Source organism: Eretmochelys imbricata, chromosome 14 (assembly GCF_965152235.1).
Source record: "Eretmochelys imbricata isolate rEreImb1 chromosome 14, rEreImb1.hap1, whole genome shotgun sequence".
Lineage (NCBI taxonomy): Eukaryota > Metazoa > Chordata > Testudines > Cheloniidae > Eretmochelys > Eretmochelys imbricata.
This window is the reverse complement of record NC_135585.1, coordinates 6,534,418-6,556,692: the sequence shown is the minus strand read 5'-3', so window position 1 is coordinate 6,556,692 and position 22,275 is coordinate 6,534,418. Positions and strand designations below refer to the sequence as shown.

Sequence of the window (22,275 nt, the reverse complement as noted above, 5' to 3'; positions counted from 1 at the left end):
ACTGAGGCACAGAGCGACAACGTGACTTGCCCAAGGTCACCCTGCAGGCCAGTGACAGTGCTAGGAATAGAACCCCAAGTCGCCTGAGTCCCAAACCGGGGTCTATCCAGTAGGTCACGCTGCCCCTCCACAGCTTGATTTAAAACTGCGACGGGTCACATCAGATCTGCATGGGGAATGTGTCTCTGAGGATGGTCCTCCTGCTGGCAAGTGATGCCAATCAGAGAACACCATGGAGCCTGCAATGTGAGACTCCAAGAACCATGGCCATTCCCATGCAGGGAAACATACCCTCTGGGGCAAGTGGCTTAGCTCAGAGCCTCTCACCTGTCTGTGGTATGTTCCAATTTAAAGATGTGCACGGTCTCGGTGTTACTTGAAGCACACAGGAACTGTGAGTCCATACTGAACACGAGAGAGCTGATGTTCACGTACCTAGGGCAGAGAAAACAAAGGGCCCGTCACCGAATGGTGCACAATCAAAAGGGACACACCACAGCAGCCACACCCAGCCACCTGTAAATCCTCTCCACTGACAGAAGATGACCCAGAGACTGGCAACCTGGTGCAACATTTTGCCCAACTAAGCCCTGGCTACGCTGCCAGGGAAGCCGTTAGCATCATTTTAGCATGAACCATGATTTTTGCTGGTCGGTCGAAACACAACCCTAGAGTGGGGATGTGGCCTTGGCCCCATTACAGGAGCAGCAGAAGCTCCCTAAAAGTGAGGGGGCCACTGGTGCCTGAACTGCAGCCCTGCCCCTAGGACCGTCCCTTTCCCTGAGGTCCTGCCCCTACATTGCTCCTTCTCCCCAAGACCCCTTTTGCCCCCCACTCACTCCTCTCCAGCCCCTGCCCCCCCATTGCTTGCCCTTATGGCCAGTAAAAAGTGATGAGGCCATGGCCACCTGCCCTTCCCCATTCCGGAGCCCCGGTACTAGGGTTACGGAGGAGTGGCATGGAGCCTTTCTGGAAACTGCCAGTCATCTCCCAGCCATGTAACACTGGGTAACGGAAGGCAAGAGCTGGGACAGTTTTGTGGCATGAGGTGGTGCTGTCATGGGGGAGACAAAGAGTGCTCAGAGCTCCTGTATTTACTGCTCAGAGGAAAGGGGATGCCCCTTGCTTTCAACAGTGATTTCTGAAGCCTAGTCTATGAAGATTTTGTACCAGCATAACTATGTTGGTCAGGGTACAAATATAGTTATACTGGTACAATCCCTCATGTGGATGCAGTTATCCCAGGATAAAGAGGCCGTATAGCTATAGACCTTATTCTCCTTCCTGTACAAGAATAATCTATGCTGGTATAGTTAAGCAGTACAACTTTCTATCAGCAAGGCCTTAATATTGAGAAGAACCCAAAGATGTGATTCAAACTTCCTCTGACCCAGGCACTGGATCATTCAGATGCATGTTAGCTTCCTCCCCTCTGCTAGCTCTATAAGGCTGGTTTCCTGTTGCCTTACAGGGCAAGTCTACGCTACAAAATTAAGTTGACCCAAGTTACGTCGACGTACAGCCACCGCAGTAATTAAAATCGCTTTGCTCCTTGTGTCGGCAGTGCACGTCCTCACCATGAAAGCTTGCACCGATTTAACTGTGAGCGTGAGGCATTGTGGGACAGCTTCTGAAAGTCAATATAAGCAGCTCAGCGTCTGCACTGACACTGCGTCAACCTAACTACATTGACTTCAGCGCTACGCCTCTCGTGGAGATGGAGTTAAGTAAGGCCTGGTCTATGCTGTGGGGTGTGAGAATCGATCTAAGTTGCGCGAATAATGTAGCTGAAGTTGACGTACTGAGATCTACTCACTGCGGTGAGTCAAGAGCTGACGCTCCCCTATCAAGTCCGCCTGCGCCTCTCACTCTGGTGGAGTATCGGAGTTGACAGGAGAGCGCTCAGCCGTCTAGATTAGACACAATAAATCGACCCCGCTGGATCGATCGCTGCCCAGTAACGTAGACAAGCCCTAAGTGTAGTGAGCGAGTTACATCAGTGGGAGCTACATTTTAGTGTGGACGCTTACAAAGTTAGGTTGATGTAAGCGGCCTTACTTTGACCTACCTGTAGGGCAGACCAGGGCACAGTTGTTTACCTTTAGACAATGTGGGCATAAGACCCAACCAAATCAGAACAGGTAGCTTTTTAACACCCACTTGGCCCAGGCAAAGTGATAATCAGATCTCTGTAGAATGGTGTAACTATTGTAACTTCATTACTTAAAGTGGAAGTCCAATTACCTTTCCTTTCAAGTGGAGATTATACAAGAGTCAATGTGTCCAATTTGCCTCCAATTCTCTAGAATCACCCAGTTCTGCAAGCGACTGAACTGGGTCACTCAGCTTGCCAGAGGCAAAATGGGGGAGCTACACAGCACTATCACGTTCCTATAGAAGGACAGTAACATATGCCGAAGCAGCCAAGGTCCTACATGGTCAAGAATGTCTGCAGTGAGAATGTATTTAACATGCTGTTACTTGATCCCTTTGCATGCTTGTCAACAATTTTAAGGAGTGAACCGACCTCTTCATTCCTCTTCTGAATTCGTAGAGTTTTTGCCCATCAGGTACAGAAAATACACGAATGACAGTGCCCTGTAAAAATGCAGGATAAAGGTCATGCAGCAAGCAGAGCAAACAGAAACATGCCCCTCCTCAATGCTTTCTCTGGGGAGTTCAGAACATGCATACACCATTTCCACCTTCCCACTCAAGGATCGGTGCAAAGCAAAATCAAATCTCTTCCTCGCAACTGTGTTTCTTTCATTTGTTCCCCCCCCAGCTCCCTTCCTCCCCTCAATCAATACTAGAGCTTCACTGACATGAAACACAGAAAGATCCACTTCCCATAGAACAAATAATCTAATCTATTTCAAATACTGGATTGCTCTGCGGATCTTCAGCAAACCTGCAAACCCACAGGTATTAAGGAGACTGCTCAGTGGGCTTTTCACTCACTTTTTCTGAAGCGCTTGCTAACTTTGATCCTGTGGAGTTGAAGGTTATTGCAGCAAGGGGCCCATCGTGGGCAGGAATTGTGCAGACTGTTCTCTGTTGGTAAAAAGGTAACAGGAGTGTAAACCAAAGTGCGACGCCCCCGCCTGCTATCTGGGGGCACATTCCATACCTTGGGCCCCAAACCAACCTGCTTTCCATGGAGGGTTCTCTGTTCACCCTGTACTTTAAAATGTGTACTGGGTCCTAAGCAATTACACTTGATTCATGGATGTCCCTTAAGTGCTTTTTGAGTTTAGTGCTAAATCCAGGAGGTATCTCACGCTTCCTTCCACCTCACCCCCAGTTCTCCTCCTACCAGAGCCACCATGTTTCAAAGGCAAGTTTGGGCCTGATTCCAAGTAGTGCCCAGAACTTACTACTACTCTGGCAGTTATGGGTGCTCAGCACATCTCCAAATCAGGCCACAATGTAGTGACTGCCCTCCTACCCTTCTCCTTTGACGCTCGGCACCTACCTGGGCAAAAGCAGCTCTGAACTCCGGGGACAGTTCATTCTCTGCAGAACATTTAATATTACAGGACAATATAGATTTCTGGGATTTTACCCCAAGGAAACCCGGGCAAGGGAGGACTGGGGACTTGCTAATAATTCTTACTATATGCCACTTACCGGAGCAGCTTAAGTTGCTCACTGGCTCGTCTCTATCTGCCCTGTAGCTCCTTTCATGACCATGCATTTCTCCCGGGTTGCTACATTCAGGATGCAGGACATGAAGGTTGCTTTCCTTACTAAGAAACTAGACCACTGATCTTAAATTCAGTACTTTTGCTCTGGGCATGTGTCAGATAATTAGTTTTAACCATGTGCCATGTCTGGATGAGCAGGAGTGGAGGAGACCCCAAATCTTAGTGGCTGATTTCTGTGCAGTATGGTTATGTGGACTTCCTTTTTTCTCTCTCTCTCTCTCTTATTAAAAAAGCTCAGCTGGGCATTTCTGTAGCTGTCTTTGTTTACTCAACACAGACTATTTTCTGCCCATGCCCTGAAACCCTCTAGTCACTTTACACCTACCAAATTATTTCCGTCGTAAAGCACAATCTCCCCAATAGTCAAGCTGCCAGGGTATGCCAAGTAGGAGTTGGAATGGTTGATAGAAAGTGCACATAAACCTAGCAAGACATGAAGGCAAAGAAAAATACCGTCAGGTATAGGGTGAGCACACACAATAAAAAACTGAATGGTTACAGTCAGCAACAGAAACGCTGGATTTTCAAGCTCCATTGCTTCCGGGGGGGGAGGGGAGGGGGAGAAGAGAGCGAGCGTCCAGCCACACACAACATCTGGGGTTTCCCTAAGAATGGGCTGGAAATCACTAGGAAATTCCTCGACTCTGGTGACACCTACTGGCATGTGAGGGTAGGGCTCTCTTCTTCCACTGACAGCCCTCCAAGATGCTTTTAAAGAGGATTCTTTCTTAAAGGTCAATATTGGGTCCAGTTTCTCCCCTTTCATCTGAATTACCACCCTTGGAAATGGAGAGAGTAAATCACTTGCAACATTTCAAAGGGCTCTCTCTAGCTATGTCCTTATCTGACCCCTGTCACTGTGTATCCAAGCCCCTCACAACCACTAATGGATTTTAGTCTCACAACACCCCTGTGCAATAGAGAAGCATCATCCCCATTTTATAAATGGGGCACAGGGTAATTAAGTGATTTGCCCCAGCTCACATGGGAAGCCTATGGCTGAGCTGGAAACTGTATCCAGATCTCGTGTGTCCCAATCTAGCACCCCATCCACTAGGCCATCTTTCCTACCCTCATGTGAGTTTCAGGGGTAGCTGAAGTGACATTTTGGGTGCCTCCAAGCCTGTTCTCGGGGCTGGCTGCAGCGTTTGCAGGACCTTGTGCAGAGTACACCACATGGCATGCCAGCCCATCTCCAGTAACTCACGTGCCACCTCTTGGGGGAGTGTCTGGCTGCAGGGCAGGAGCCCAGGTGCTTATCAGATGGTAACAGGGTTCATTCTAGGGTACTGCACGCTCGGCCTATGGCCCATCCCTGCCCACTCTGCCCATGTACTGAAATGAATCTTGGTTCTTTCCACCCTCAAACACACACTGCAGCTGCTGTTAGAATGTAGGGGACTGCTGGCCCTGTGAGAATATGGATTTCTGATTTAGTGGGTTTGTAAAACCTCATTGAGCATGGCTAGGAAGGTGCCACAAGTCAGGGAGGCTGCAGAGTTTAAGGCTATTTGTCATCCGGCCAGCTTGTGTGCTCAGCTCTCCAAACAGGAAATGCACCTCCCCCACACACACACTTCATGGGGCTGGTCATGCCAGGATACTGCCTTGGCAAACGCCCAACAGCAGTGCAGGATTAGCTGCAGCCAGTGTTTCAGATCATTGTTTATAACTGAACAAAAGCCTCAACTGAACAGCAGCATCCAATAGCCTGAGATATCCCTTTATCAATCTAGGGTATTTATACAGTGCTAGTCACTGCTCTACCTTGGACTGAGGCGAGCTGCAGCCATATAAACTTGACAGCAGTGGGAAAAGCATTTTAAATAATATAAGGCAGCTGATAAAGCCTGAACAATGTGATCTGGGGGGCGAAGGGGGCAGAAATGAAATCAAGGATATACCAGAGACTTTTTGATAACAAGTGCAGATAAAAGGCCAAAGAGATAAGGAATGAGTTCCCTCAAAAGGAAGGCCTTGGCTATCAGTCATTACCGTTTAAAGGCAACAACGGAGACTGTTCCGTGAAACGGTTTCCTGTCAGGCTGGAGAGGACACAGGATCTAGAGAATTTTCAAGCTTAAGAAGCTGAGTTCCAAGTCAATCGCGCCCTGCTACAGGCCTGTCTGGAAGACTCAAACAGGAAACCAGGCCAGGGAAAAAGAAGAATACAAATACACAGAGCTGACCTCTTTAAGGCACAAAGAGAAGCATAGCCACTGAGGTAGAGGTGCAACGCGTCCGATTTCTTCCGACGGTGCAGGACAATCTCATCTCAGAGTATTCAAACTACACAGTGAAGGGCTCCCAAAGTAAGCAAACATGGGCCCCGATTCAGAGTGCTGCTCAGGATGGGGCAGATGTGGCAAGCTCCATGCTAGCTCAGGGACTGTCAGCCTCCAGGGATCAGTCCAGTCCTTAGCATAGCTGAGCAGTCTGAGGGTGGCCTAGAGCAAAAAGGGGCTGCAGGAGTCAGGGGAAGACCAGTTTGACTTAAGTTGAAATTGAACTGTGCTGTTAGTTTAATAAACCAGAACCCACAAAGGGGTGTTTGATACAGGAGAGCCTCGATGCAGTTACTGGATCCAGGAAGGGGAAACTGAAGCAGAGGCCGGGCCTGATGCTACAGTTTCTGAGAGAGAAGAGGGAAACGAAAAATCAGAGATGGGCTGAGTTCAAGTCTCCAGGCAATATGGCTCTTCCCGGACCAGGGAAAGTTCAGTAAGAGAACAGTCTGTTGGAAGAGGCTTCCCTGTGAGAGCAGAATGTCCTGCCAGGGTCAATATACTGCAGCCATCCCACTGCTGAGCAACTGACATCATTGGTAAAAATGCAATTGGCCTAATTACAACTCCCCACTGACACGATCTTGTAGCCTTTGAATGGATCTGAGCACCATGAACTCAGAAATCAGTTTCCTGCCTCTGGCACAGATTCACTCTGTGGCTTTGGGGGATTCATTAACCTTCCTGCCCAGTTTCCCCCATCTGCAGAATAGGGCTGTGCTCCCTCTCCTCCCTCACAGCGGTGGCTGGAGAGGACTTGTTAGCAGCCTGTAAAGCTCTTGGGAGATGAAAAGCATTCAGTGTGCTAAGTGCTGTTAGCACTCCAATAACCAAGGGTGGCTCCCTCACACATGAAATCCACAGTCAGACTCACCCTAGCTGGGCATTTACCTGTGCTGAGGAAGATGTCAGAACGTGACTGAGAAGGCAACACTAATCAGACGCAACCTTTCTGGAAAGCCTCTCTGTGGAACCACAGCAGGAAACGTTTCGCCAACACTTGGTTGCAGTGAGTTTGTGGAGAGAGAGTTATTGAGAACATTTCCCATCCAATTCAAGGACACTGTTTGTATGCTGCAAACCCCCTCTTGATGCCTTCATGTATATACTGCCCTGGACTCTCAGATAATCCATGTTATCATTACGTGCTGTTGCTTTTGAAACAAGACGATGATCCTTTCAGGCTACTAGAGAACAACAGCATGCCTGGGTGTGTGTGTCCCTTGCGGGATTTTTTTTTTTAAAAAAAATCATTAAATTATATGTGAAGCTTTAGTATGTTTAATCCTCAGCAAGGGACCATCTGTTAGGAGACTAAAGTAGGTCACTCTGGAGGGCCAGGCACTGGGTCCCCAGAAAGCCAAGGAGCCCAGCATTCGTTCCATGGAGATGGATTGCATCAGCGACTCTACAATGAGAGATGCCACAATCCATGGCTGTGACATCAGAACAGCGTACAGCGGAACCCACCTTAAGCAGCCACTGCAGACTGCCCTCCTACCACCAAAATATGTCATTGGCTAGTGGATGAAGAGCTGGATTCCCCCTAAGCAGGACAGAGGGGAATTCAGCTGAGGGAAGCCAGGTGGGTTCTGCTGCTGCCTTCCCTCTCTGAGGTTGCCATGGGCAAGGAGGGGCGTTAAGTTGTGGCCAGGCTCCACAGGAGCTCTTCTGGTAGAGGCTGCTCAGAGAGATGGACTGAATTCGTGCAGTCCCTAGACACACTGGCCACACCCCACTCCCCGCCCAGCACTGTACACTTCTGGGGCTGGCCCCATGCAGGTCCCTGGCAGAAGAGTAGTTTCAAGGACTTTCCACTAAGGTAAACACGTTCCTGGCTGCCACAGGCCTCTGTTAGGGTGTACACTGGCCTGGAGAGAATCTGGGCCATGGTCTAACTAGAAGTCTATAATGAAGTGTCAAGCTACATGACCCTGTGTGGAGGTACAGAGCTATTCTGCTGACTCACCCTGGCAGCAAAAGCAGCTGGGTCTCATTTGCACAGGAACACAAAAGGCTGGGAGCATATCTGAAGTAAGACAGAAGAAAGAGCAGGAAGTCCGGAAGGGAGAAATTCTAATCCTCCCATTCAGGAAGGATCTCGTGGGGTGAAGTCTAAGTATGGTCCTACCTTAAGACTTTGTGACTTTATCTAAAAATAAAGGCAAACTCCAGGAAGGTTAAGATGTGGGAGAGGAGCATGTCAGGGCCATCTGATTGTACGGCTGAAGTAAATTATGCTGGGAATTTTAGGGATACTTTTAAGTGGTTGCTTGAGACAGAATGTTGCCTGTTGGAGGTCAGCTATGGAAGAGATTTTGGTGTAGGCTGGATCCTGGGGTTAGAGCAGTCAGACATGTCAGTTATACATGCACCTGTACTTCCAAGGTCCTCAGCTAAAAACCTAATACTCGGAGAACAAAATCCCTTTCCTTTTACCATAACTCACATCAGAGTGTCGATCGTAGCCAACCCATGTTTGGGAATTTAAAGGCAGCCATGTATTATACAATCTACAACAAGAGTATTGCAGTGAGATAAATGCAGTTAGACCGAGTCCTAGCAGTGTTGCCAGAGTCCTTCAGTGAAGTTATTTCCTTGTAACTTGGTGCAGTTCACCCATTCAGCTGTGCACCCTCTCCACTCCTGGTTCCTGCTCCCCCAGCTCTGCATTGCTGGGACAAGGCTCCTCTCACACGTACAGGTCACTGGTGATATTTACTCTCTTCAGTGCATTTCTGGATTCTACATGCTAAACTAAATACATTAGTAAGAATGCCGACACTGACTTGATTTAAATTCTTACAGTGAAGTTTCAGATCTGTGGAGCTCTCTGCAGAACACCTGGCTTGTCATTAGTTTCCTTTGATCAGATCTCCTTTACTTACCTGTTGCATTTGGAGGGGTATCCAGGATTGTCTTCAAAAGCTTCATGTCCTTAATGTTATGAATATAAATTGACTCCTCCAGGCAAACAATCAGCCTCTGCAACAAAACAGTCGACAGGTACACAACCACAACTTGTTAACCCTCCCCCTATACACACAAAACATGTCAGCAGGTGCAGTTACATTTGTCTTTCACAGCAAAGTTCACGCTTTCACTCAGGCCCTTGCAATCAGAGAGAGTTACCAGGCATCTCTGAACTCCAAAATGGATCAGAGAGACGAAGATCTTCCTCTCAAATCCGTTGCAATTGAGAAGCCCTCGGTTTTACACCACATGGCTGCAAAGAACTGCCTGCATTTGGAACCAAGATTACACCCCCTAATCTTTTTTGACTTGACTTTATGAGAGAGTTGATTTTAAAGAGCACTTGCAAATGTACAGTGCTGTGGGAATGCTAGGAATTATCTGGGTGCAGCCAGTGGTCTCATAATACCACAGAGTTTCATTCCTTCCCCACCCAAACCATGCTTTTCCTTTTAACATTTCTCTCTTTGTGGCTTCTTTTGTAGCAGGACACTTTCCCCTCTAATTTATATGATTGTAAAGAGGCTATTAGATCCTTTCTAGTCTATTTCCTCCACAGCGTGGCCTTGCTCCCTACAATACACTCTAACTTTGTCCAATCTAGCTGAAAATGTCCAAGCGATGAGGCTCCCACCACTTCCAAAAGAAGTGCCTGCCACTCGTGGATGCCGTCTAACTCAGAATCAGGGAGCACAATCTATCTTCTGCTTTCCGCTCCAGGGCTATCTATGGCAGCGGTCTCCAAAGTGGGGTGTGCAAGACCATCCCTGGGGGTGCGCAGCAGGAGACGCGCACCGAAGAAGTGCCACTGGCAGGCCGGCCCCTCCCCCCGCGCCGTCCTGGGCGGCAGGCCGGTGGCAGCTCTTTTTTATTTTGCTTCCCCAGAGCTGGCCCTGGGGGTGCACAATTCAAAAAGTTTGGAGACCCCTGGTCTATGGCATAGCCAAGCCGTGGGCCGGCATTCAAGTTCCAACCAGGGGACACACATTGCAGGGTGGCTGATTTGCTCAGTGGGAACAACAGAGGAGAAACACTTTATGTTGGCAGTAGGATAGGGAATGACAGCTAATGTGATCTGCACCATCTCCATCTGATTGTGCTGTTCGTCCATTCACCCACCTAGCCTGAAGCCACTCGCAATACTGATGGCAAGGAACAGAGGAATTCCCCAGAGGTGTATCTAGTGTGGTCATGATGTTAACGTTAGGGCCCTGATTACGCAGCACTGAGCCTCAAAACAGTGGCACTGTAATCAGACATTTGTCACCAAGGTATTCTGCACTGAGAAGTAAGGGAGAGGGAGCTCTGGGCAGCTGAGGGCCTATTTTCAGAAGCATTGAGCACCTGCAGCTCCCCCCAGCATCAGTGGAAATGGCAGGTGCTCAGCCTCTCTGAAAACCTGGCACTAAAAGACCAGATCAGAACCTTCAGACCAGGGTACCTGCAGCGGCAGGTGCTTCCATCCCTTTGGCCATCAGGCCACTTATTTAAGGGCTACATATGGGATTTCAGTGACTAACTTTAGACACCCATGCTTGAAAACCTTGGCCTTGGTGTATAACTACAGGCTCAACCAATGCTACTTGAAATCAAAGCCTTCTTATAAGAGAAGCTTCTATTCCTGCTAACCACAGCAGCCAGTACTTTGTTTCCCAAAACCATTTAGGATTTCCAGGGAGGCATGCGTTTAGCATAATTTCAATGGCACTTTCCAAAAGAACAGCTCTCGACTTTATAACGGAGACTTGAAAATAAAGCGTGTTAAGTGTATGGTATGCAAAGGCATCTCAAGGCTTCACAGAGTTCTACAATAAAATGCTGCTGATATACAGGCAGAGAGAAGCAGAGGGAGAGACATATGTGCCTGGGGGAGAATGCAAATAGGTTTTCAGATGAGAGATGGAGCGTCTGAGGGGCAGAAATACAACAAAGCTGTTTCAGGTGACAGGAGCTCCGGATGAGAAATTTCCCATACCAAGAAGAACAAGATCCTAGGAAGGCAGACACCCGGTGAGCGGTGGGAGCAGGGAGGGAGGCCTGAACAAGTCCATGGAGAGTTTCAGACAAAAGGCCTAATTCTCCATTGCTCTGCCCCTTGAGCTGTCATTAACACCAGCATCAAATGCAATCAGGTGAGAGTGGGAGTGTTTGCCCCTCACTTTGCACTGGTGCAAGGCACTGCACAAGAGGCAAGTAATGGCGAGCTGGGCCCAAGAAGGGCAGGTTTGAGCGGCTGAAACGGATGAGGAGCTAGTGAAGACGTCCGCGCGTCTTGCTCAGATGCTGGGGGATGGTGCCTTAGAACTGTGCGTAGTAATTCCTGGGGTGAGAGATGGAACTATAATCAATACAACGGACATCCTGTAGAACGTATCGCTTACTGCTCCATGGCACTTTCCTCTACGCTTTCAGTTAGATACCAACAAACAGACTAGTTATCTTGACCTGCACACTGAGAAGGAACGAGGGTCCTTCTGTTAAGTACATCAAAAGGATTCGGCAGCGGGACTGCAGCCAAGAGATCCAAGGAAAACACAGGGAATTTTCATTAAAATATGAACGCTGCTTCTCACTAGTCAAAAGCACAAGCCCCTGCTCCGGCATAATAAAAAAAAAAAAAAAAAAAATCTTGTTTTTCACCACGTACAAGTAATAAGAGGGTTGGAAACAAAGTGTTTCCATGAAACAGCAGCTGTCTAATTCAAGAGTCTAATTCAAATGGATTCTTCAGTATGAATAACCGAGATTTTCCACTAAGAGATCAAACCAAAAGACAAAACTGTTTGCGCAAAGAGAGCTGTTCTTATTTAAACTTCCACGGCTGACAGCGATTCTCTGACTTGGATGGGTTTTACACTACGATGGACTTTCTCCAGTGCAGTATGGTTTCCACACTCAAATCCAAGACAAGCGTTTTCAGAGTAACATAGTGAATGCATAACCTGATCTCCACCAGATTAACTCGCAAGAGGGGCTAGATTAGTCCCCTGAAGTCAGAGTTACACCACAGATAAATTTGGCCCAGGTTGTACTGATTTCACAGTGCAATGCATGGAAACAAAATGCATTAATGATGGGGGATCTGGGCCACCTTGTCTACAGTATTTAGAGACGTTTTTGTGCACGCTCTCTCAGATATTTGGGTGAGCCAGCGATTCTGTCATATAGCATCCTGCAAACAGTCTAGATGAATCTGCTTCACACACATTTTTAGGAGACAAGGTGGGGGAGGTAATATCTTTTATTGGACCAACTTCTCTTGGTGAGAGAGACAAGCTTTCAAAGACAAGCTCTTTGAAGAGCTCTGTGCAAGCTCAAAAGTTTCTCTCTCTCACCAACAGAAGTTGGTCCACCAGAAAATACTACCTCAGCACCTTGTCTCCCTAATATCTGGAAGCAGCATGGCTACAACACTGTATACACATTTTAATGACAGCTGATATGAAATAAACAGTTATGCCCAATGGCAAGCACGAGAGGGTGTGCGTTCTCATTCCCTAGGTATAGAACAGCTCTCATCCCATGTGACAAATACCCTCCCTTGCCTTCAAAACTCCCTTTTGCTTATTTCTCCTGTGCTGACCTGGTACTGTCTGTTCTCCAGGGCTGGGTCATAACCATTTTGTATTGCATCCACCTGGGCTAGAGCATTCGCTTCTCAGGACAGTGACCTTATCACTAGAATAATGCAGCTCTTCCCTCATATTCGTGTTTGACACTTACACCATCTATCCATGTGTCTGAGCACCTCCATCTTTAAAGTCTTTATGCTCATAACCCCCGCAGGAAACAGGACAGTGCAATTACTCCCAATTTATAGCTAGGGGACTAAGGCACAGGGAGACCAAGTGACTTGCAATGAACCTGGGTCTCCCAAGTCCCAAGCCAGTGCCCTAACCACTGTACCATCCTTCCTCCATGGAATCCTTCTGGCCCATGAGATTGCCCAGGGGAGTAAACACCACCAAACCGAACGGTAGGCTCCTAGAACTACACTGAAATTTGCAATACATAAATTAGAACTCAAAAGGAAGTGATGATTTTACCAGATCCTCTTACCTGCCACAATACATTTCAGTGAAGAAATTAATTTAGTACAAAGTTAATTACAGCATAGCACAAGCTATAGGAAGCCCATGATCATACAAAACTTTACTAGAAACTCAAGACAGGGCTTGCCTGTTGGAGATGCTTACTGCAGATTTCACTATTGCTAACCTAGAAACGGCTGATTATATACAATTATACAGTCTGTTTATTTTTGTATTGTAATATACTCCACTCTTTATAACCGATAATGTCTTTTGGAAGAGATTATGGAAAAAAGAAGACTTTACATCCAAAAAAACCAAACAACAGAGAGCTGATAGGACACATAAGTGCAGCAGTGACAGAACAAGGAGTAATGGTCTCAAGTTGCAGTGGGGGAGGTTTAGGTTGGATATTAGGAAAAACTTTTTCACTAGGAGGGTGGTGAAGCGCTGGAATGTGTTACCTAGGGTGGTGGTAGAATCTCCTTCCTTTGAAGTTTTTAAGGTCAGGCTTGACAAAGCCCTGGCTGGGATGATTCAGTTGGGGATTGGTCCTGCTTTGAGCAGGGGTTTGGACTAGATGACCTCCCGAGGGCCCTTCCAACCCTAATCTTCTATGATTCAAAGCTTTCCTCAGCATGACTCAGGTGCTAGCTACACTTTTAAAAAACACAGCGAGGCTATGAGCTTCTGATGGATGCTATTTGAGACATCAGCCTTTAGGCAAAGTTCAAATTACACCCAGGCTTGTGTTATTAACTTTGACTATGTTATCTGTGACAAAGATGCCACTGTAGGTCAGAAGCCAGAGCACGGCATCCACGGAGAAGATGTGGTAGAAAAAAAGTTTACATGCCTTTGGAGCATGCGATTTTGTTTAATCGGAACAGCTTCGTTTAACTGTTTACTGCTGTGTAAACTGAGTGTAGCTAATTTATCACCTTCCAATTTAAAGCTCACCAGCAACATTTTGCCATCACATAGCATCCCATCCCACATGGAGTTATTGTAAGGAAATGTAGGAAGGAATGTATTTAAAACATACATTTCACTAAGGGACATGCCTGAGCCATATTCAGAGGGGATACAAGTTATGTATTGTTAAGTGGATGTAACTGAGTGACAGAGTCTAAGGGCTAAAGCAGTTCAAGATGTAGATCACCTGTGGGTACCAGTGGGTATGAAAGTACCTCTCTGACCTCTCCTTTTTGCACAGAGGAGAGCATAAGGCTAAAGGAAGAGGGTATAACCCCATAGAAGTCAATGGAGCAAGAACGACCTAAAACCAGAGCGAGGTCTGGGCAGAGTCAAGCCTATTGTGTTTAGACTTAGTTGACTATTAATGCACAAGTAATCGATGCCCTTACCTGCCGATTCAGCCGGATGGACAGGATGTTGCTGGAATAGCTATAGTTGCAGATCTCCGTCCCTTTTTTGAAGTGATAGACGTTCATTTGCCGAGGCTTGGTGTGACTTACCACGACCACCAGGCTGCTGGAGAAGAGGCGCTCCACGATGTAAACATCCAGGATTTCATCTGCTCAGCCAAAAGAAAGTGAGAAGGATATTTTTATCTTGGGTCTGGTTCTTTAAGAGTAAAATCCCTCATGCATTGTGCCTAGCTCAGGAGCTGAAGGGTTAAGTGCTTAGTCATGACAGTTCTGCTTTTATTAACAATTACCCTTCCTTGGCATGGCTGCATCTAGGCCTTCTGATGGGGTGTGCACCGGGCCCAGACAGGAAAGGGTTAATTGGTCTTTCCTTTGGAGACAGGAACTTAGTGCCTGAAATACCTACATTTGGGCCCTCCAGCTGTAGTTAATCAGGAGGGAACAGGATATAGCAGGGAATGAGCCCTGCCTCCTAGGTGTTTACCTTAATCCAGGGAAATACATGTCCTGGGAGGGAGCTAGAGAAGCTCCTTACAGGGGAAGAGATGAATCTGTGAGCGGACAGATCAGGACTCCCTGAGGCAGGAGACAAGCAAGGCATGGTCTGTTATTTCCTGTAACTACATGCTGCACTGTCCTGGGCTCCCTGAGGAAAGGGATGGCCTAAAGGAAGATAAGGCACAGGATATTCTCTTCCTCCCCAACCCCACAGTGGCCATGGGCCATCATGGTACTTTGGTTGACTTTCTCTAAATAAAGAGGGCTCTTTCTCTTAGCACCACAACCCCTCCTCCTCAGTACACCCAGATAACCTGGGAGAAGTGCCTCCTTTTTCACTCCAGCTGCAGGCAGCGAATTTTCTACATGATCCCTGCACTGACCCATGCTGCGGGCAGACCTGTGCTAGCTCCAATCTTGTTTAAACGCTATTCTTGTGCTTGACCTGGATTACAATATTTTAAGTGGGGTCTAAAAACAACAGGCAACTCTGGAGATAACAATATTCTAGTATGGGCTCTCTAACTAGTGTGGATCAGGATTGTCCCCCTAAAGTATGCCAGCCAGCCTGTGCTCCTGGTCTCTTGTACAGTGTCACTTATACCATTTTGGGGACCCTGTTAGCATCACAGACTACACTGTTGTATTAAAACACTCTTCCAGTTGCCACTGTTAGTGGAACCAAACAGTGTTCCCGAAGGCTGCAGAAATCCATGATTATAGCCTGTTTCAGGAACCCTGTGTGGTTCCAGCTGTGCTGTGAGACTAAAATCTCTCTCTGTCTGTTGGGACTACCATGTTTCTAGTAGGTGACCCCCAATCTGATTGGCAAAATAGTGTAATTTGACAAAGGGCCTCAGGTGACCTATGCAGGACTTCAAGGTCTTAAACCAAGTTGGCTGTGAATCAACACTATTTGGCAGATCAGTATGCATAAGGCTAAATTGTGTTCTAACAAGGTTAAAGGGCTTTAGCAGAGCATCTAGGTTAGAGCATTTTTTAAAATCTAACCTATAATGTAGTCTGAGTTTAGCAAACAATACTGCATTATATACAGTTTGGCAACAAAAAAGCTGCTCAACAGAGTCAAGCCCCTTGCAGATGAGGTAGAAGGCTGAAGTTTTGTGTCTAAAACTTACTGATCCTAACGAAAGTATTTGCATTTAAGCCTTCTCGTGTCTGCAACTCAAACACAGTTGTATTGAGCTAACCTATAAGAATGGAGATATGAAATTACCAGAAAGCAAGACTGACTAGCGTTTACACTTCGTTCAGTCTGAATAATGGAAAGCGTGAACTAACAACCTAATAGTGAAAAGTGAATTGTCTCTTAAATGCTCAGGTCTAATAACCTACAATGGTATTAGTCATATAGGTCAGAATGTGTTTCCAATTGACTTGTTTCTTTTTTTTTTTAAACCTGACAATGTCCCTTTAAACATAGCTGTAACTAGCACAGCTCTACTCCAGTGAGGATACGGTCGAGGCAGATGCCATCTGTGCTACAGCAGGAAAGCTAACCACATGGAGTTGCTCCTTTGAGGCAGATCAGAAGTGCAGTAATACAAACTAAAGCCTATTATCATCCAATATGCTGCTGCATCGAGAACAGACTTACTGTTTTCATAGACTTGGTCCAGCTGCTCCACAGAACTTAGGGAGAAAAGTCTGTATCCAGTTTTGGTTCCAATTGCCAGGGAGCTGCAAGAGAGAAAATTTGCGCTAATTAGTTTACAGTGTATTGCTCTAACCTTGAAACCACTGAGTATCATAGAAAATTAAATTAGTAGATCCTAATACAATGCATCAATTACAGGGAGCAACTCCCCTGGTCATATATGCAAATTTCAATGCAAAACAGATATAACTGTCCACCCCAGTAGTTGGGGTTCTTATCTGACTGTTGGGTGCACACAACAAGGTGTCTTAATAGCAATTTGCATGTGAGGCTGACAGCTTTATAAATGTTAATTAAATTGCAGAATACCCTAAGAGGGTTCAATAGTCCTATATCACAGCAGGAAAAACTGACATACACTGGGGCCATATCCCACCATCTGGCTTTTAAACTGAAGTCCCTACTAACTTCCTTGAGAAGTTAATAACTATCAACTATATTAACTTGAGCATCATTACTAAAGCTGTGTGGGAACTTCCATACATACAAAAATCTCCAAAGCCTGCTAGGGGGAGGGAAAGGGAATAATACACTTGTTAGGCTACCAATAATGACTTCTACCCAGCAGAAGCAAGACCCTTCTCTGACTCCAATGCATCTAAGCTGAGAGACTGTCTTTAAATGTCTGTCTAGAAATACTGGAGTTTTGGCAGGGGCTGTGTAGGCCTCGCTGGTTTGATTGCTGCCTCCAGGACACCAAGAAAGATAATGAGACACAAGTGTATATGTGCAAAGTGGTGGCTTATTCTTTCCATGCAGACTTGCTCTAGCCAGATCTTGACTATAGTAATTGTCAACATCTATGGCCACGTCTACCCACATTGGCGGGTAGTGATCGATCTACTGGGGATCGATTTATCGCGTCTACAGTAGACGCGATAAATCGATCCCCGATCGCTCTGCTGTTGACTCCAGAACTCCACCAGCGCGAGAGGCGGAAGCGGAGCCGACGGGGGAGCGGCGGCGGCCGATCCCGCGCCACGAGGAGGCTAAGTAAGTGATTCTAATTCGATCAAAGATATGCAACTTCAGCTACGAGAATAGCATAGCTGAAGTCAACATATCTTAGATCGATCCCCCCCGTAGTGTAGACCAGGCCTAAGTTTAAATCAGCAACCAGTTTAGAACATCACAGACCAAGAGAGAACAGTGAAGTATTTGTACTATAGCACTCTTCAGTGTCCCCAAACCAGAAGCACATCACCAACTCCATCAAAGCACTCTTTGTTCAAATACTTAGTAATTGGAAATGTAAGATAACAGTGCAAACGTAACAACAGAACTCTCTTTCTTTCAAAATCTCTGTAGAAATATTGGTACCTATACCTTTGAGTACATAAATAAGGATATCTTAGCAACTGACTTTGGTCTTGTAGTAAAGGGCAAGTGAACTAGTAGAACGCAGCCCATGTCTCTTAAAGTGAAACTTCTGTTAAGTGACCACTCAAGGATCCAGTAAAAGTTGCTCTCTTGTAGACAGAAACCATAGGTTAAGCAAAACTGTATTTGACACTATTTAATGGAGCTAGCTACTTTTTAGAAGAACTGCCAATAAAGCTCCCTCTTTGGGGGTTCCCCGTACAGGGACAGCTATTGGTGATTGGTACCAGACATTTACCAAGAACCACAGGCCTGCCCTTGATGGCAGATATCCAGTTAACTGCAGAATAGATAATTCAGTTCTCCTGCAAGCTACTGTTCTAGCAACTATAGAACACATTCTGTTTTCCATAAATACCTATGCATAAGAATACATCCACTGCTGGATTAAACCACTAGGAAAACCTACCTCCCCACTCCTGCAAAACTTATGCTGTATTTGCAATAGTTTTGAGCTACTTAGGAAGACTCAGGGTTGAGATGGATTATTAAATATTAGGAAGAATACCGTTCACATTTTGCCTCTTCTAAAATGTATTGGAGACTATGCTCAAGTCTAGTGGCTACGGAAGCAGACTGTCAGACCAAGGCTTTATTTCAGCCCCGATATTTAACTCGCTAGGTGAAGTTGGCAGAGACACTTGCTGTGCCTAGGTTTCCCTATCTGTAAACTGGACATAGCATGCACCCTGCCTTGTAAAGCAGTGAGATCACCCGATGGAAGCGTCACTGTTTGCTACCACACAAGTCATCTTGCCAAGAAATAGTTCATAGCTGAACAACTATTTAAGTGCCCATTTTGCCAAGAAATGTGCACTGAATGGCTTTAACAAAAAAGCAGAGGCATAAACTAAGGCTCACATCATCTCTATAGGCATCCAGATGTTGCCATTACAACTCTTCACAGTTAACGTCAATGTAGCTCATGACCAGCCGAGCCCTGAATGCACAACAGTGACACTAAGTGAGGAAAGCACAAATTGGTAAAGCAGGAAGTGTGATGTGAGATGGGCAGGCTAGCGGGGGATGCTGACCCCCTAGCCACACCCCTTCCGCCTGAGGCCCTGCCCCTTCCTGGTAAGAGAAAAATTTTACTTTGATCCCTGCAGTCTGGGGTCCCGGCCGCGCTGAGCCCGCTGCCGGCCTGGGGTTCCGTTCACTCAGCCGGCAGCGGGCTGAGCGGGGCCGGTGGCCGGGATCCCGGCTGGCAGAATCCGGCGGACGGAACCCCAGGCCAGCAGCAGGCTCAGCGTGGCCAGGACCTCAGACCGGCAGCAGGCTGAGTGGCTCAGCCCACTGCTGTCTGGGGTTCTGTCCGCCAGCTCCTGGCGGCCAGGATTCCTGCTGCCAGCCCCGCTCAGCCCACACTATTTAAATCGTTATTTTTCTATCTTTTTTTTGGTCGAGCATGTATAGTTGAATTTATGTAAGTTAAATGCGTGTATGATGCGACTCCACACTATATTGTGCAAGGAGTTAAACTTTCTATCTTCTCAGCTGAAATATAAATAATTGGTGGCATAAGGGGCCCAACCCCATGAAATGCCTTGTCTCCAATGTGCAAGAACTTAAGGGTGCCCAGCACCTTGCAAGATTGGGCCCAACACAAGAAGTGGTTTGGCTCTACAAGAAGGAAGGCTGCTTGTACTGAAGGAAAGAGGAGAGCTGAATTGGAGTGAAGTTGCACACCAACAGCCAGATATCCCCATGGGCCAAGGCTCAAACATGGGACAGATGAATATTATTGGTACAGAAAACTTCAACAACAGAACCCTGACAGCTTTGGCACAACTGACCCTTCCTATAAGCTCAGTATCCAGGGTCTGAAATGCTGGGGCCAACTCTTCCCCAACAGGAGAGCTGCTCCTGTGTGGGCCAGAGACTGAGTTGCTGGGACGCAGCAACCTGGCACAAGCTGGAAAGCCTGAGAGGCAGCAACAATTAGCTAAAGCCCAGCCTGGTTAGCCAGATTCAAGGCTGCCAGGACCAGCTTGACTTGGCCTGGAAGCCGCAGGTACAGGAGCCAGCCAGGGAGACACAGCTGCCTCTTTGTTCCCCTTCCAGTGCAGCTGCCCTGCCACAGGCTAAGCGGGGAGGATCTCCCTCCCCTCCTCTGGGGACAAGTCAGGGCCAGTGCCCCAGCCTGCCTGGCTGGCTCTCCTCCCCCTGCCCCACACTCTCCTCCCCACACCCATCCGACTCCTGCCCTCCTCCCTCCCCTCTCCTCCGAGTCCCCTGAACACCGGCCTTCATTCTCCCCTTCCCCTCCTCTTCTTCCTCCCTTCCCTCTCCCCCCCAGTTCCCTTTCTTCCTCCCTCCCTTCCCCCTTTTCTTCCTCCCTCCGCCCCTTCCCTCTCCCTATCACCACTGAGTCCCCTGCATGCCTAGGGTCTTCATTCTCCCCTCCCGCCCCTCCTTCTTCCTCCCTCCCCCCTTTTCTTCCCCTTCCCTCTCGCCATCTGCCACTGAGTCCCCTGCATGCCTCGGGCCTTCATTCTCCCCCTTCTCCCTTTTCTTCCCTTTCCCCCTTCTCCCTCCCCATCTGCCACTGAGTCCCCTGCACGCCTCCGGCCTTCATTCTCCCCTCCCCCCCTTCCCTCTCCCATCTCCACTGAGTCCCCTGCATGCCTCGGGCCTTCATTCTCCCCTCCCCTCCCCCCCCCTTCCCTCTTTTCTGCCCCTCTCCTCTCCCCTCCCCCCCTTCCCTCTCGCCATCTGCCACTGAGTCCCCTGCATGCCTCGGGCCTTCATTCTCCCCTCCCCTCCCCCCTTCCCTCTTTTCTTCCCCTCTCCTCTCCCCTCCCCCTTCCCTCCCCCATCTCCACTGAGTCCCCTGCATGCCTCGGGCCTTCATTCTCCCCTCCCCTCCCCCCCCCTTCCCTCTTTTCTTCCCCTCTCCTCTCCCCTCCCCCCCTTCCCTCTCCCATCTCCACTGAGTCCCCTGCACGCCTCGGGCCTTCATTCTCCCCTCCCCCCTCCTTCCCTCCCCTCCCCCTTCCCTCTCCCATCTCCACTGAGTCCCCTGCATGCCTCGGGCCTTCATTCTCCCCTCCCCCCTCCTTCCCTCTTTTCTGCCCCTCTCCTCTCCCCTCCCCCCCTTCCCTCTCCCATCTCCACTGAGTCCCCTGCATGCCTCGGGCCTTCATTCTCCCCTCCCCTCCCCTCTTTTCTGCCCCTCTCCCATCTCCACTGAGTCCCCTGCACGCCTCGGGCCTTCATTCTCCCCTCCCCCGAGTCCCCCGCACGCCTCCGGCCCCCGCCCGGCCCCGCCCGGCCCCGCCGCGCCTACGTGCAGTCCTGGTTGTAGGAGAAGCAGCTCAGCGCCTCGGGCCCCGCGGCCGGGCCACCCCCCGCCGCGGCCTCCATGGGCGGCGCGCGGACGCCCCGGCCCCGCTGGCTCCCCGCCGGCCCGGGCTCCTCCGCCGCCGCCGCGCCCCGGCCAGCCGCCGCCGCCGCCACCAAAACAGCTGGAGCCCCGGGCGGGCGGGCGCAGGCGCTCGCGCGTGAGGCCTCCTATTGGCCAACGGGCGTTCGGACCAGCCGCCCCGCCCGCCGCTGGCCTGGAATCGGCCAATCGCGTGCTTTGCTGGAGAGGGAGGGCGGGGCAAAGGAGGAACGCTCCGCCCCTTAGGCCAACAGGGCTGGCTGTGATTGGCTAGAGGGGAGGAGCGGCTGCCGCCTATGGCCACGTGGTTGTGTTGTGGTTGCATCAGACGGGAGTCCTGACAGATGTGCTGTGGGGGGGAGGGGTTGGGGGCAGGGAACAGCTGGAAGGGAGGGAACAGCCCTAGCCCCTCCTGGCTGCCAGCTAGCTAAAACGAGTGTCTTGGATTATATCTATAGTGTTAAACAACACCATTCTACTATTTGAATAATTCTGTCCTTCCCCTTCCCATGCACCAAGCCTTTAGCTACTAGTGTCCCAACCAAAATCAGGTCCCTCCATTGTGCTAGGCACTGTACAAACGTATAGTAAGACAGACCAGGTCTGGAAGAGCTCCTGATCTTGCAAAGACTGAAGTGTGGGCTTGACTTACTACCCTTGAGTAGTCCCTCTAAAGTCAATGGGAGTAGTTGAAGTGTGTAATTCTAGGCATAATTGTATATCTTTGCTGGAATGAGGCCTGACTAGACCAGACAAATAAAGGGTAGGGGAAAAGGAGTAATACTTTGATCTACATTTCACTAAGGCACAGAGAGATCAAGTAACTTGATGGAGGAAACACAGGACATCTATGGCAGATCTGAGAATCAAACCCAGAGCTTGAGTCTCAGTCCACTGCCTTTAAAACAAGATCATCCTTCCCCATTGTATAGGTAATCCCTAATACT

General features: G+C 48.4%; 1 protein-coding gene across 2 annotated transcripts in view; it reads right to left on the bottom strand.

The window, feature by feature from the left end:
* The window catches only part of WIPI1 (WD repeat domain, phosphoinositide interacting 1), a 32,675-nt gene extending 11,334 nt beyond the window's left edge, over nt 1-21,341 (bottom strand). For both annotated transcript variants that reach the window (XM_077833069.1, XM_077833068.1), the window contains exons 1-8: nt 21,233-21,341; nt 16,504-16,586; nt 14,364-14,533; nt 8,881-8,977; nt 4,033-4,130; nt 2,962-3,054; nt 2,528-2,598; nt 328-435 (exon numbers count right to left, since the gene is read on the bottom strand). In XM_077833069.1, the coding sequence (XP_077689195.1) occupies nt 328-435; nt 2,528-2,598; nt 2,962-3,054; nt 4,033-4,130; nt 8,881-8,977; nt 14,364-14,533; nt 16,504-16,586; nt 21,233-21,309 (797 nt within the window). In that variant the 5' untranslated portion in view covers nt 21,310-21,341. The remainder of the gene's footprint in view (nt 1-327; nt 436-2,527; nt 2,599-2,961; nt 3,055-4,032; nt 4,131-8,880; nt 8,978-14,363; nt 14,534-16,503; nt 16,587-21,232) is intronic.
* Between the last annotated feature and the right edge of the window lie 934 nt (nt 21,342-22,275).